The sequence below is a fragment of the Aotus nancymaae genome, unplaced genomic scaffold (assembly GCF_030222135.1).
Source record: "Aotus nancymaae isolate 86718 unplaced genomic scaffold, 86718_ANA_hifiasm-v0.15.2.pri h1tg000014l, whole genome shotgun sequence".
Lineage (NCBI taxonomy): Eukaryota > Metazoa > Chordata > Mammalia > Primates > Aotidae > Aotus > Aotus nancymaae.
The window spans coordinates 85,793,687-85,806,392 of NW_026988425.1; the positions used below are offsets into that span (position 1 = coordinate 85,793,687).

At 41.2% G+C, this 12,706-nt stretch overlaps 1 protein-coding gene across 3 annotated transcripts in view; it reads right to left on the reverse strand.

The window, feature by feature from the left end:
- Positions 1-265: 265 nt before the first annotated feature.
- The window catches only part of ARB2A (ARB2 cotranscriptional regulator A), a 508,497-nt gene continuing 496,056 nt past the window's right edge, over positions 266-12,706 (reverse strand). For 2 of the 3 annotated variants that reach the window (XM_064376141.1, XM_021665393.2), the window contains one exon: positions 266-702. In XM_064376141.1, coding sequence (XP_064232211.1) covers positions 560-702 — 143 coding nt within the window. In that variant the 3' untranslated portion in view covers positions 266-559. The remainder of the gene's footprint in view (positions 703-12,706) is intronic. The other variant, XM_064376139.1, reaches the window with a different exon arrangement.

Genomic DNA, 12,706 nt, shown 5'->3' on the forward strand with positions numbered 1-12,706 from the left:
GAAATTGGCTTGGGGTGTGTGTGCGGAAATTCCTAAAAATAAAAAAGAGAGGGGTACTATGATGCCCTCAGGGAAAAACCTATTTAAAATGGAAATCTGAAGTCTGGAATAAAAGTTTGCTCTGGTTGAGAGCAGGGAAAGATGGACATGATTAAAGAGGGGGAAGCAGCAGCGGCTGCGCTGCGGCGGGCGCTAGGACCGCGCCGACGCCCGCTCGCCCCGCAGCGCCCGCGCGGACTCCGTCCGGGCAATTAGAGACGCGCCGGCCGCGCCAGGCAGGGCGCTGTCAGCCTTAATCTGAGCGCTGACGGGCAGCGCTCAGCCCGCGCTCAGCCCGCAGGAAGCACGACCAGTGAACCCATATTGCTTTGACAGTTGCACTCATCTAGAAATAATGCAAAACGCTATTTAGATGTATGTATCACGACCCTGTGCTCTGGGAAGAAAACAATCTAATGAGGGGCTGGGAGTCCGCTCGACGACAAAAGCAGTGAGGAGGCGTGTGGGTGCGTGCGTCAGGGCGGCTCCCGGGCGGCCTCCCCCGTCGCGCTCGCTCCTCTTACAGCTCTTCGTGCTTGATGCGGTGCGAACGGCGCGTCACAGCTGGCTTCAGGGAGCTGGTCTTGGCCTCTGAGGCTTCGGTAAAGAATTTGAAAATAGATGGGAAGCTCTTCCAGGAAGTTAGCTCGTGACGGTCGGTGCCTGCAAAGAACCACACATTCGGTTACCAGGTGGTCAAGCGCGGCCGGGCGCGGTGAGGGCTGCGAGGACCAGACCGAGCCCCGGCTCCCAGTCGCCCCTGCCCCGCCCCGGCCACCCGCGCCCCGCCCCTCAGCCAGGGCTCCCGCCCCCTCGCGGGCGCGCGCCGCCGCCTCTCAGGGCACACCTAAGGCTGCGGGTTCACTTGCCCCCGGGCTCAGAGGAACGCAGACTTCGCTATCCACGGCTTCGGGGCGTCTCCGGTCTGAGTCCCCATCCCTCTCCCGACGCGGGGACGTGGCCCGCAGCTGTCCCGGGGTCGCCCGAGGCGCGGTCGGGCGCCCCGGGGCCTCCGCCCCTCTGGGCCAATGGAGGCGCTGAGCGGGAAGGGCCACTCCCTCTCCCGCCGGGAAACCACCCACTTCCCGAGACTCGGCGCTCGCGGGGATTGGTTTCCCCTGCGCGCGGGATCGGCTACCACCCACCCCACAGCGCCCGTTTCCTTGCTTCCCAAGTGGTGGGGGGGGAGGATTTTTCTCGCCGCTCCCGGAAGCTATGCTGTTAGACACGATTACCTCAGCTAGGTCACTAGGACCAAATCATACGGGACGCTTAACGAAGGACCACATTCAAAAGGGATTATGCCTTGAAGTGTCCTAGCAGGCGACATTTTTACAGATTTTAAGGGGTAAATTTAGAACAGCTTTAAAAAAAAAAAAAGGTTTCAAAGCAGTGACTACTAAAAGAGCATCTAGGCCTCCCATTTTGTCAGGAGGAATTCAACTTAGAAAATGCAGGTTAGTTGCCAATTTATGCGGTTATTTTATTTTACTACAGCTCTCTGTGGTTTCGATGTACTACTAATGTACAGCATTTTTCAAATCAAATCGACCTTCAGTTTAATATAGGCAGCAGATAACACGGATGCAGGCATAAGAACAGATGAGGAAATACAATTATCTATTTTTGACTCCCTGTGATGGCTTATGTAGCATTTTACCAGTGGCTTCATACCTGAGCACTTTTTAAAATTAAAAATTAAAATAATTACAAAGACTTCCATGAAATAATGAGTGACTAGCTTTTAAACAGTTGAAATCTCTTCCTAGATCACTCAATTATGCAGAGAGATACCGCTTGGAAGTCGCCGGATTCAGGGCCTCTGTCTGATACTTTAACATTGTTAATGATAATTCTTTAGTCTGTAATAGTAGGTCATTGCTATGGTTACTCTACAATGGTGCAACACTTTGCTTTCCCCTTCAGCTATTCGCTGAGACCTGGTAACCACATTTGTTGCCTAGCAACAGTTTTGTGACAGTATCACAATCTAGGAGTTACAACAATAAGGATGCTATGGCTGCGGTGGCCAGAGAGCAGAAAGCTACAGTCTGTGCCTGTGACTTAGCTGTGGGAGCTGGTCCTACCAGAGAACCTCTCTCTTCATCTGTGCCCTCCCGAGGATTCTGTGTCCTCCTTTCCTCTGCAGATTGGCCTCATGAACCTGAATTTGAAACTAAGACCCAGTATTAAAGTCATATCCCCCAATGCTACTTATTCAGACTAAAAATCAGGTCATTTCTTTATCTGCTTACTCATTTGGGGCAAAATTCATTGTTATTCAATAGGAAGGAGGGATGAGTGTAGGTTTATCTTGGTAAACCCTCAAGTGCTAGCTGGATTTTGACAATTTTTAATAGAATTCTTGGGGAAAAATTATATATATACGTCTACCTGCACCAATAGATGTATAAGACATAAAATCTAGATATTATTACGTTTTAATGATTTATTCAAATAACAATCTTAAAAGATTCTTTTGAATTTGGAAGTATTTATATTTTCCAAACCTAAGTGAGCAGTTCTACATATGCTCAGACATGCCTACTTTAAATAATATTTGTGGGTATATCTAGGAGGTGCAGTTTCTGGATAGGTTTATCAAATGTGTGTGTCTATTCTACAGTGTTTGCAACCCTAGTTTCACTTCAGTAATAACTACTCAGTGGCACTTATAATGGTAAGATATTTTAAAATCAATTCTAATTCCTTTTGAAAGACCATTCTCAGATGCATACTATATGGCAACACCCACCTCCAAATACAATAAGCCAAAAAAAAAAAAAAGGTGTTAATTGTCTCCTTTCCTTCCCATTTCCCAAGCTTCCAGCCACATTTGGCATTTCCCCCATAGTGATCACACTTACACCTACTAGTGTTACCAAGGCTATGATCAATTTGTAAGCTTTCTCAGGGAATTCCCCTCATAATTCCTCCCACCCCTTGAAAACCAATTCAATCTATGAATCTAGAGGGACCTAAGGAGTCAATGGTCTGAAGCAATTTTAACTCCTTTATTTCTTCTTTACTGGTGACAATCCTTCTGAAGGATGAACAGATTTCCCTGGTGATAAAATCACTACAAGAGCTTTTTTTAGTTTTAGCTTTTGATGACTCTCTGCTTGATTAGTCCTGGACTGAAAAGACCAGAGTCCCTGAGATAACTGAATACTTGCACTGGCTCTCAACATTTATTCTTACAATTTAAGAATATAAATAATGAGAAAGTGTGCTGCTGTCAGAGGAAGGGAAATTGCTAGGAGTAAAGGTAATAAGGTAGGTTAGCAACTGAATTACAGAGAATGGGGTGGAGAGGAGAGAATTCTCCCTAAACTAAGGAATGATAACATGAATATGTGATACAAAAATATCTTTTCTAAATTTTTGGAAGTAGATTTGTAATAATTTTAAAAATATCATTTGGAGGTTGAATAACTGCACATCTATCTGGGACTGCAGATATACATTTCAAGAATATATTTGGACACTATTTTCAAAAATTTAGGGCCAAAGTTCAATGAAAATATTTACAAATCAGTATGAAACTATCCACAACAATGCTCAGTGAATGGAAACTTTTGAGAGCAGGTTTCTAGTACTTAAAAAATACATCACTTTAGGGGACATTAAGTGGGGTGCTTTTTATTCCATCAGTACAGAAACTTTAGACCATTACATTATCTTTTCATAAAAGGATATAAAAGGTGGAAGTTTAGGTCAATAAAAAAGCAGCCATTTATTAATAAAATGCAATGATGTAGAAGTCACAGGGAAACTAGTTTATTTGGCACTATCCTTGTTATTTGAAGGAGATAACATGGTTTTATAGTCAGGGCCTAGTCTTTTCACTACCACCATTTTACCCTTATCAAAAGTCTCCACTTTTCAAACTCATACTTTTCCTAATTTAGAGGGGTTCACAAAATATAAGGAGTAAAAGGTTTTTCCACATTAAATATCTTCAAGTTCTCGAGGAATGATTTTGGTATCATTTTTGAATGGCAGGCTTGGTCTAACTAGATAATTCACCTTTGGCGTGAATTTAGTTTCCTAGTCTATGAAATCAATTCAGTATACAAGTAAAATGTAGCCAGGCATGGTGGCCCATGCCTGTAATCCTAGCACTTCGGGAGGCTGAGGTGGGCAGATCACGAGGTAAGGAGTTTGAGACTATCCTGACCGACATGGTGAAATCTTGTCTCTACTAAAAATACAAAAATTAGCCTGGTATGGTGGCACATGCCTGTAATCTCAGCTACTCAGGAGGCTGAGGCAGGGGAGTCACTTGAACTCAGGGGGCGGAGATTGCCATGAGCCAAGATTGTGCCACTGCACTCCAGCCTGGGCTACAGAGCGAGACTCCGTCTCAAAAAAAAAAAAAAAAAGTAAAATGTAAAAGATTGTAGTGCTTCATTATAAATAAATACCTTTGCTCACTTTCAATCAGTGGTTCTTAATGGAGATGATAATGGCCTCTGGAAGCATTTTGGAAATTTGTAGGGATATTTTTGGTGGTCAAGATGACTGGAAGGTGTTATTGGCATCTATTGGGAGAAGGTCAAGGATAGTGGATATCTTGTAATTTGCAAGGTGGTACAGAATTATTCTGCATCCCACATGATTTTCAAATGTTCAGCAGCTATTCATGTAGGTGAAGACCTGTTTATAATTATATGGATTAGAATTGAAATGTTTTACAGATAATCTTAAAATACTTTTTGCATGATTTTAATATACACTGACTTTTCCGGGAATACAACTACCACATAAGTTGAAAGAGTTGTGCATTTTATGTTTTTCAGAATCTTACCAAGAGTGGTTTACCCTATGAAAAAAATCTCATAACTGATGGTACCATGCCCATGGTACTTGAGTTGCCAATAAGCATACCTGTATCAGCCCACATTTGTAGCTGTCAAATTCATGATGATTCCATGTATAGGACCAAGTATCTGACTATTTCATTATGTCTTTTCATGTAGATTTACCGGAGCACTTTAAATATTGAAATACATATTATTTTATTATGAATTACTTTTATTCCTTCTACATGTTAACTAGAGCATTACAAAGATTTAACAGTCTCATAAGCAGGTTAGATTATGTTACCTGTAGAATTTATTTCAGGATAGTAAAAGCACTGCATAATATTTGTTATAATAGGAGGTAATCAAAGGTCAGCTAAAATAAAAATGAATGTTTAATTCTTTCTTACTATATTAGAGATTAATTCTTCCAATAATCTGAACCCTACTCTAGCTATCTCTTTTATCCTTGTACAGAGTAGAAAATACTGATTTTTCATTTTTCTTACGTTTCTTCCACAAATGCCGTTTGTCAATGTTATTCATTGTGAAATGGCCAAAAGGCAGGGGATCTTCCAAATGAAATACCATCCTGAATATTTATCCTTGACTTATCACTTGTTTTAAAAAATGATTGTGTAGCAAATTTCAAAGGAATGAAGCAAAAGTGGTCAAAAGGATTAGAAACTTTAAGAATCAAGAATGAGACAATAAATCAGATAAGAAAGATCAAACTGCTAAAACATGTCATTTGTTTTCTCAAAAGACTACGTATTTAAGAAAAAGTGCCTTGTAATGGAACTGACAAAGAGGGAGGCTATATTCATGCAATAGCATTTAGAAAAAATGGTTGAAAACAGTACTGAGAGTGGAATAGCAAAGAATAGGATAAGAGAGATAAAAACATTACTATATCTTCTGTCTTATCTATTCCCCTTCTGTCTATGAATGACTCTGATTCAAGTGTTTCTTATAAATCAACCCTGCCCATACTCCTTTTACTTGATCGTAGTGCTTAGAAGTATTTTTGTGGGGGTAGGGGCAAAAAGTATATAAAAATATGCACTGAGTTAGCAGCCAAAATCCTGATGTTTTCTTTGACAGATGTATATTATTCTGTAGCTGTACATCATTTTATGCAGTAGATGTCTTAAAAAGTTATATGGGAGTATAATTTCTGTTAATGAAATCTATTTTTAAATGAAGACATGGGCTATTTACCTTTTCAGTGAATCCCTTAATAAAGGGAATGATTTTCTGGTAAAGCAAATAATCATTCTTCAAAGGATATCACACACACATGCACACACACATACTGATCATATTTGCCAGAGGTAAGGTTTACTGGAACAGTAAACAGACTGAAGAACAATCTGAGTGTAGAGTAACTTATCACCAAAAAGATAATTTAGAAGAATTTCTTCATCTGCCATTCACTCTTGTAATTATTGCTAGTCACTTTATCTTACATGGTCCTAGACCAAAAGGTAATGGAATACAGGCATTCCTTGAAGATATTGTGGGTTTGGTTACACACACCCCCATAAAGTGAACAGTGTAATTAGGTGAATCACACATTTTTTGGTTTCACAGTGGATATAAAAGTTATGTTTACATTATGCTGCAGTCTACTAAGTGTGCAAAAGCATATGTCTAAAAAGACACTATATAGCTGCATTAAAACATGCTTTATTGCTAAAAATGCTAATTATCTGAATCTTTAGCAAGTTGTAATTGTTTTGCTGGTGGAAGGTCTTGCCTCCATGTTGATGACTGCTGACTGATCAGAGTGGTGGTTGCTAAAGATCAAGGTGGTTGTGGTAATTTCTTAAAATAAGACAATGACATAGTTTGCTGCATTGATTGAGCCTTTCATGAAAGAGTTCTCTGTAGCATGTAATGTTTGACAGCATTTTACCAACAGTAGAACTTCTTTCAAAATTGAAGTCAATCCTTTCAAACCTTGCCACTGTCTTATCAACTAAGTTTATGCAATATTTAAAATTCTTTGTTGTCATTTCAACAATGTTTACAGCACCTTCACTAGGAGTACATTTCATCTCAAGAAACCACACTCTTTGCTCATCCATAAGAAACAGCTCACCTCTTAAAGTTTGATCATGAATTGCAGCAATTCAGCCACATTGTCAGGCTCCAATTCTAATTCTGGTTCTTTCTTTTGCTATTTCTACCACATCTGCAGTTTACTTCCTTTAATGAAATCTTGAACCCCTCAAAGAGGTTCATCCATGAGTGCTGGAATCAACTTCTTCCAAACTGTTGTTTATATTGATATTCTGACCTCCTCCCATGAATCACAAATGTTCTTAATGGAAGCTAGAATGGTGAATCTTTTCCAGAAGGCTCTCAATTTACTGTACTGAGATCCATTAACTCTGGCAGCTACAGCCTCATAAAATGTATTTCTTAAATAATGAGACTTGAAAGTTGAAACTACTCCTTGGATCATGGGCTGCAGAGTAGATGTTGTGTTAGCAGGAATGAAAACAACATGAATTTTCTTGTACATCTCCATCAGAACTCTTGGGTAACCAAGTGTACTATCAAGGAGTGATAATATTTTGAAAGAATTTTTTTTTTCCTGAGCAGTAGGTCTCAATAGTGGGCTTAAAATATTCACTACCCTATGCTGTAAACAAATGTGCTGTCATCTAGACTCTGTTGTTCCACTTATAGAGGGCAAGCACAGTAGATGTAGCATAATTTTTAAGGCCCTAGGATTTTTAAAGTGGTAAATGAGTATTGGCTTCAACTTAAAATCATCAGCTTCATTAGCCCCTAAGAAGAGAGTTACCTGTCTTTTGAAGCTTTGGAGTCAGGCATTAACTTATCTTCTCTAGCCATGAAAGTCCTAGATGGCATCTTTTTCCAACAGATGACTCATCTACATTGAAAATCTGTTGTTTAGTGTAGCCACTTTCATCAATGGTCTAAGCTAGATCTTCTGGATAACATGCTACAGCTTATACAGCAGTACTTGCTGCTTCACCTTTTAATTTTATGTTCTGGAGATGGCTTCTTTCCTTAAATCTCATGAATCAACCTCTGCTAGCTTCCAACTTTTCTTCTGGAGCTTCCTCACCTCTCAGCCTTCACAGAACTGAAGAAAGTGGGGGCCTTGTTCTGGATTAAGCTTTGGCTTAAGGGAATGTTATGGCTTGTTTGATCTTCTATGCAGACCACTCAAACTTTCTGCAGATGAGCAATAAGATTGTTTTGCTTTCTTATCATTCAGTATTCACTGGGATAGCACTTTTAATTTCCTTCAAAAACCTTTTCCTTGCATTCACAACTTTGTCAACTGTTTTGCAAGAGGCCTAGCTTTCAGCCTGTCTTGGCTTTTGACACTCCTTCCTCACTAAGCTTAATGAAGAGGCCATTATATGGTTATGAATTGGCCTAATTTCAACATTGTGTCTCATGGAATAGGGAGACCTGAGGAGAGGGTGAGAGACAGGAGAATGGCCAGTCCAATGATACACTAAAGTTATCAAACAACTTTGCTGTCTTCTATGGGCATGATTATTAGTGCACCAAAATAATTATAATATTAAAAGCAAAGACCACAGATAATTACAACAGATATAAAAACAAAGAAAAGGTCTGAAATAGTGTAAGAATTGCAAAAATGTGACATAGAGACATAAAGTGAGCACATGCTGATTTTGTTTTTTTTTGAAATGGCTGTTAACAGACTTGCTTGACACAGGGTTGCTGCAAATCTTCAATTTGTAAAAAATGCAATATCTGCACAGTGTGATAAAGTGAAGATCAATAAAACAAGGTATGCCTGTAATTTTGACAATCTACACATAGTTTACACCCTAGGGTTTGGCTCAGAATAGGGAATATCAATTGTTCATCTTTGCATATGAAAGATCATTTTTTTATATCTTTGTTTTAGGGAGAAAAAACCCAAACATGTGCCTGTAACCTCTCACCCTGTCCCCCACAAAAGAATACATTTTTAAAGAAAATGGTAAAGAATAAACTTTGTAAATTATCATGATAAAAGAGGCAGGAAACTAGAAAGATATTAAACACATTAATATTAACAGGATATTTCTATGATATTTTCAAAATGACAAGGCTTGATTTTAAAAATTGATCTTTAACAAGAAAAAGAAGTATGGGCAATTAGGAAGTAATGAAGACCCTGTCAATATAGCTATGTTGATAATAACAGGTAAGAGAATTCTTGAGAAAAATCTAATATATAAAAATCAGTAGGTCTGTAATATGCGTTATTGAGTCCCAGTGGGATTAACTAATGAACTTATGAGCTTACCAGCAGTTATTTTTAGAAAGCTATAAAGAATGAGAGAAATATCAGAGCACTTAAAAATAATGTGCCTTCTAAAAAGAAATACAGTATAACTACTAAAATTTATTTAAAAATGAATTCTATAGCTTTTGAGAACAATATTCTTTTTGAAAAAATTAAATACACAGTTACTTATATTTGAAGAGGGAAGGGCTTCTAATGGATATCCTCCCAGTTAGAAGGGACAAGTAGGAGCTGGCCACACTGGGAGTAGTGAATGGGACAGGGTGGGATGTGCACCAAGATTGTGTAAGGAAAATGCCAAGTGTAGCTCAGAAAACATGTTACAATGTCTTGCTGAATTACCTGTGTAAGATACAAGCAAGTCTCTTTCCATTGCCAACACAGTTGTAAGCCCTTTAAAGCTGAGATTGTGTTGCAACTGTAAAGGCAAGAAGTCAAGTTTGACCAAAGATAATAGGCTGAAAGACATATAATCAGCAGTGGAGACTTCTGGGTCTTTTGCAGCTTTTGGCACAACCTATCATTTCCTCTAGCTCCTTTTCTGCCAAGTACTTCTCATCTGATGAAGCGTAGGGTTGGTACAAGAGGGTGAAGCAGGGGTGCAGTAGAACTTGGGGCAGTTTAAGACTCAGGGAGGGAGATCCAAGATGGTGGAATAGGAACAGCTGTGGAGTGCAGTTCCCAGCGAGAAGAACGCAGAGGGTGAATGATCACCACATTTCCAAACGAGTTTTTACTGCCAACAGACCAGGAGATTCCCAGGCTGAAAAGTGCCACGAGTTTCTAGCATGGCTGTTTCAGCTGGCACTGTGGGTCTCCAAACAAAAACTTGCACAAATCCAGGCAGCTGTTTCAACAGGTGGCTAGAATGCCTGGGAGACAGAGCTGCCCCTTTGAAAAAAAAGGGGGCTGAAACAGGAGCCAGGTGATCTGGCTCAGTGGGTCCCACCCCCCACAAAGACCAGCAATCTGAAATGCTCTGGATTGAGAGTTTCACAGCAAGTGCAGCTGAACCAGCACAGTCCAGCTCGGTGGGGGGAAGGGAGTCAGCCATTATGGAGGCAGTCTGCCATTACTGAGGCAGACCACCATTACTGAGGCAGCTCTAACAGGAAGTTAACCCAGCAGCTAGGCAGAGCCCACAGCAGCTCATTAACACCTCTGCTGGCAGACTGTGGCTAGACTACCAGCTTGCTGGGAAGGGCATCTCTGAAAAAAGGCAGCAGCATGTCAGAAACTTATAAATAAAGCTGCACCTTCCCAGGACAGAGCACCTGGGGAAAAAGGGGTTCATGAGTTCCACTGCAGCAAACTTAAACATACCAGCCCAGAGCTCTGAACGGAATGATGGAGCTCCCAGCTCAGCAACTTGAGCTCCTATAAGGGACAGAATGTCTCCTCAAGCAGCTCCCTGACCCCTGTATATCCAAAGAGACATCTCGTAAAGGAGAGCTCAGGCTGACATCTGGTGAGTATCCTTCTGGGATGAAGAAAACAGAAGACGGTGGCTCACGCCTGTAATCCCAGCACTTTGGGAGGCCAAGGCAGGTGGAACACGAGGTCAAGAGATTGGAACCATCCTGGTCTACATGGTGAAACCCCGTCTCTACTAAAAATACAAACAAAATTAGCTGGGCACGGTGGTGCGTGCCTGTAATCCCAGCTACTCAGGAGGCTGAGGCAGGAGAATTGCCTGAACCCAGGAGGCAGAGGTTGCGGTGAGCCAAGATCGTGCCATTGCACTCCAGCCTGGGTAACAAGAGCAAAACTCCATCTCAAAAAAAAAAAAAAAAAAAAGAAAAGAAAACAGAAGAAACTGGCAGCAACCCTTACTGTTCTTCAGCCCCCGTGGATGATCCCCAGGCAAGCAGGGTCTGGAGTGAACCTATAGCAGGCCAACAGCAGTGGGGCCTGACTGTTAGAAGGAAGACTGAAAAACAGAAAGAAATAACTTTAACATCCACAAAAAGGACATCCACTCAGAGATCCCATCCAAAAGTCACCAACTAAAAAGACCACAGGTAGAAAAATCCACAAAGATGGGAAAAAAACAGTGCAAAAAGGATGAAAACACCAAAAACCAGGATGCCTCTCCTCCTCCAAGGGATCACAACTCCACACCAGGAAGGGAACAAAGCTGGATGGAGAATGAGTCTGATGAATTAACAGAAACAGGCTTCAGAAGGTGGGTAATGATAAACTTCTCTGAACTAAAAGAACGTTCTAATCCAATGCAAAGAAACTAAGAACCTTGAAAAAAGGTTAGACGAAGAGGTAACAAGAATAAACAGCTTAGAGAGGAATATAAATAACATGATGGAGCTGAAAAACACAACAAGAGAACTTCGTGAAGCATACACAAGTTTCAGTAGCCGAACAGACCAAACAGAAGAAAGGATATCAGAGATTGAAGATCAACTTAATGAAATAAAATGAGAATGCAAGATTAGAAAAAAAAGAGTGAAAAGAAATGAATAAAGCCTCCAAGAAATATGGGATTGTGTGAAAAGACCTAATCTATGTTTGATAGGTGTACCTGAATGTGACAGAGAGAATGAATCCAAGCTGGAAAACACTCTTCAGGATATTAGCCAGGAGAACGTCCCCAACCTAGCAAGGAAGGCCCAAATTCAAGTCCAGGAAATATAGAGAACACCACAAAGATATTCCTCAAGAATAGCAACCTCAAGGCACATAATTGGCAAATTCAACAGGGTTGAAATGAAGGAAAAAATGCTAAGGGAAGCCAGAGAGAAAGGTCGGGTTACCCACAAAGGGAAGCCCATCAGACTCACAAAGGATCTCTCAGCAGAAACCCTATAAGCCAGAAGAGATTGGGGGCCAATATTCAACATCCTTAAAGAAAAGAACTTTCAACCCAGAATTCCATATCCAGCCAAACTAAGCTTCATAAGTGAAGGAAAAATAAAATCCTTTATGAACAAGCAATCATCACCACCAGGCCTGCCTTACAAGAGCTCCTGAAAGAAGCTCTAAATATAGAACAACTAGTGCCAGCCACTCCAAAAATGTACCAAATAGTAAAGACCATTGAAACAATGAAGAAACTGAGTCAAGTAACAGGCAAAACAACCCACTAGCATCAAAACAGCAAGATCAAATTCACACATAACAATATTAACCTTAAATGTAAATGAGGGGGAGATCCAAGATGGCCGGTTAGGAGGAGCTCAGGATTGCAGCTCCCAGTGAAAGCACAGATGGTGAGTGGACGCCCCATTTCCAGGCGGATTTTTATTGCCCACAGACCAGGAGACTCCCAGGCGGAGGAGCCCTATGGGTCACCAGCGTGGCTGTTTTGGCCGGCGTGGCGGTTCCCAGTGCAGAGTAAATGGAACTGAGTCCCCTCTTAGGCAGCAAGGGGAGCTCCGGGGAACTCTGGGAATCTCTGGGAAGGCAGAGTTGCTCATTCCTCTGATTAAAAAAAAATGGGGGGACTGAAACAGGGAGCCAGTCCAGGAGATTCCAGGGCAAAAAAGTGCCACAATCTCAGAGCCGCTGTTTCAGCCGGCGCAGTGGGTCGCCGCACGGG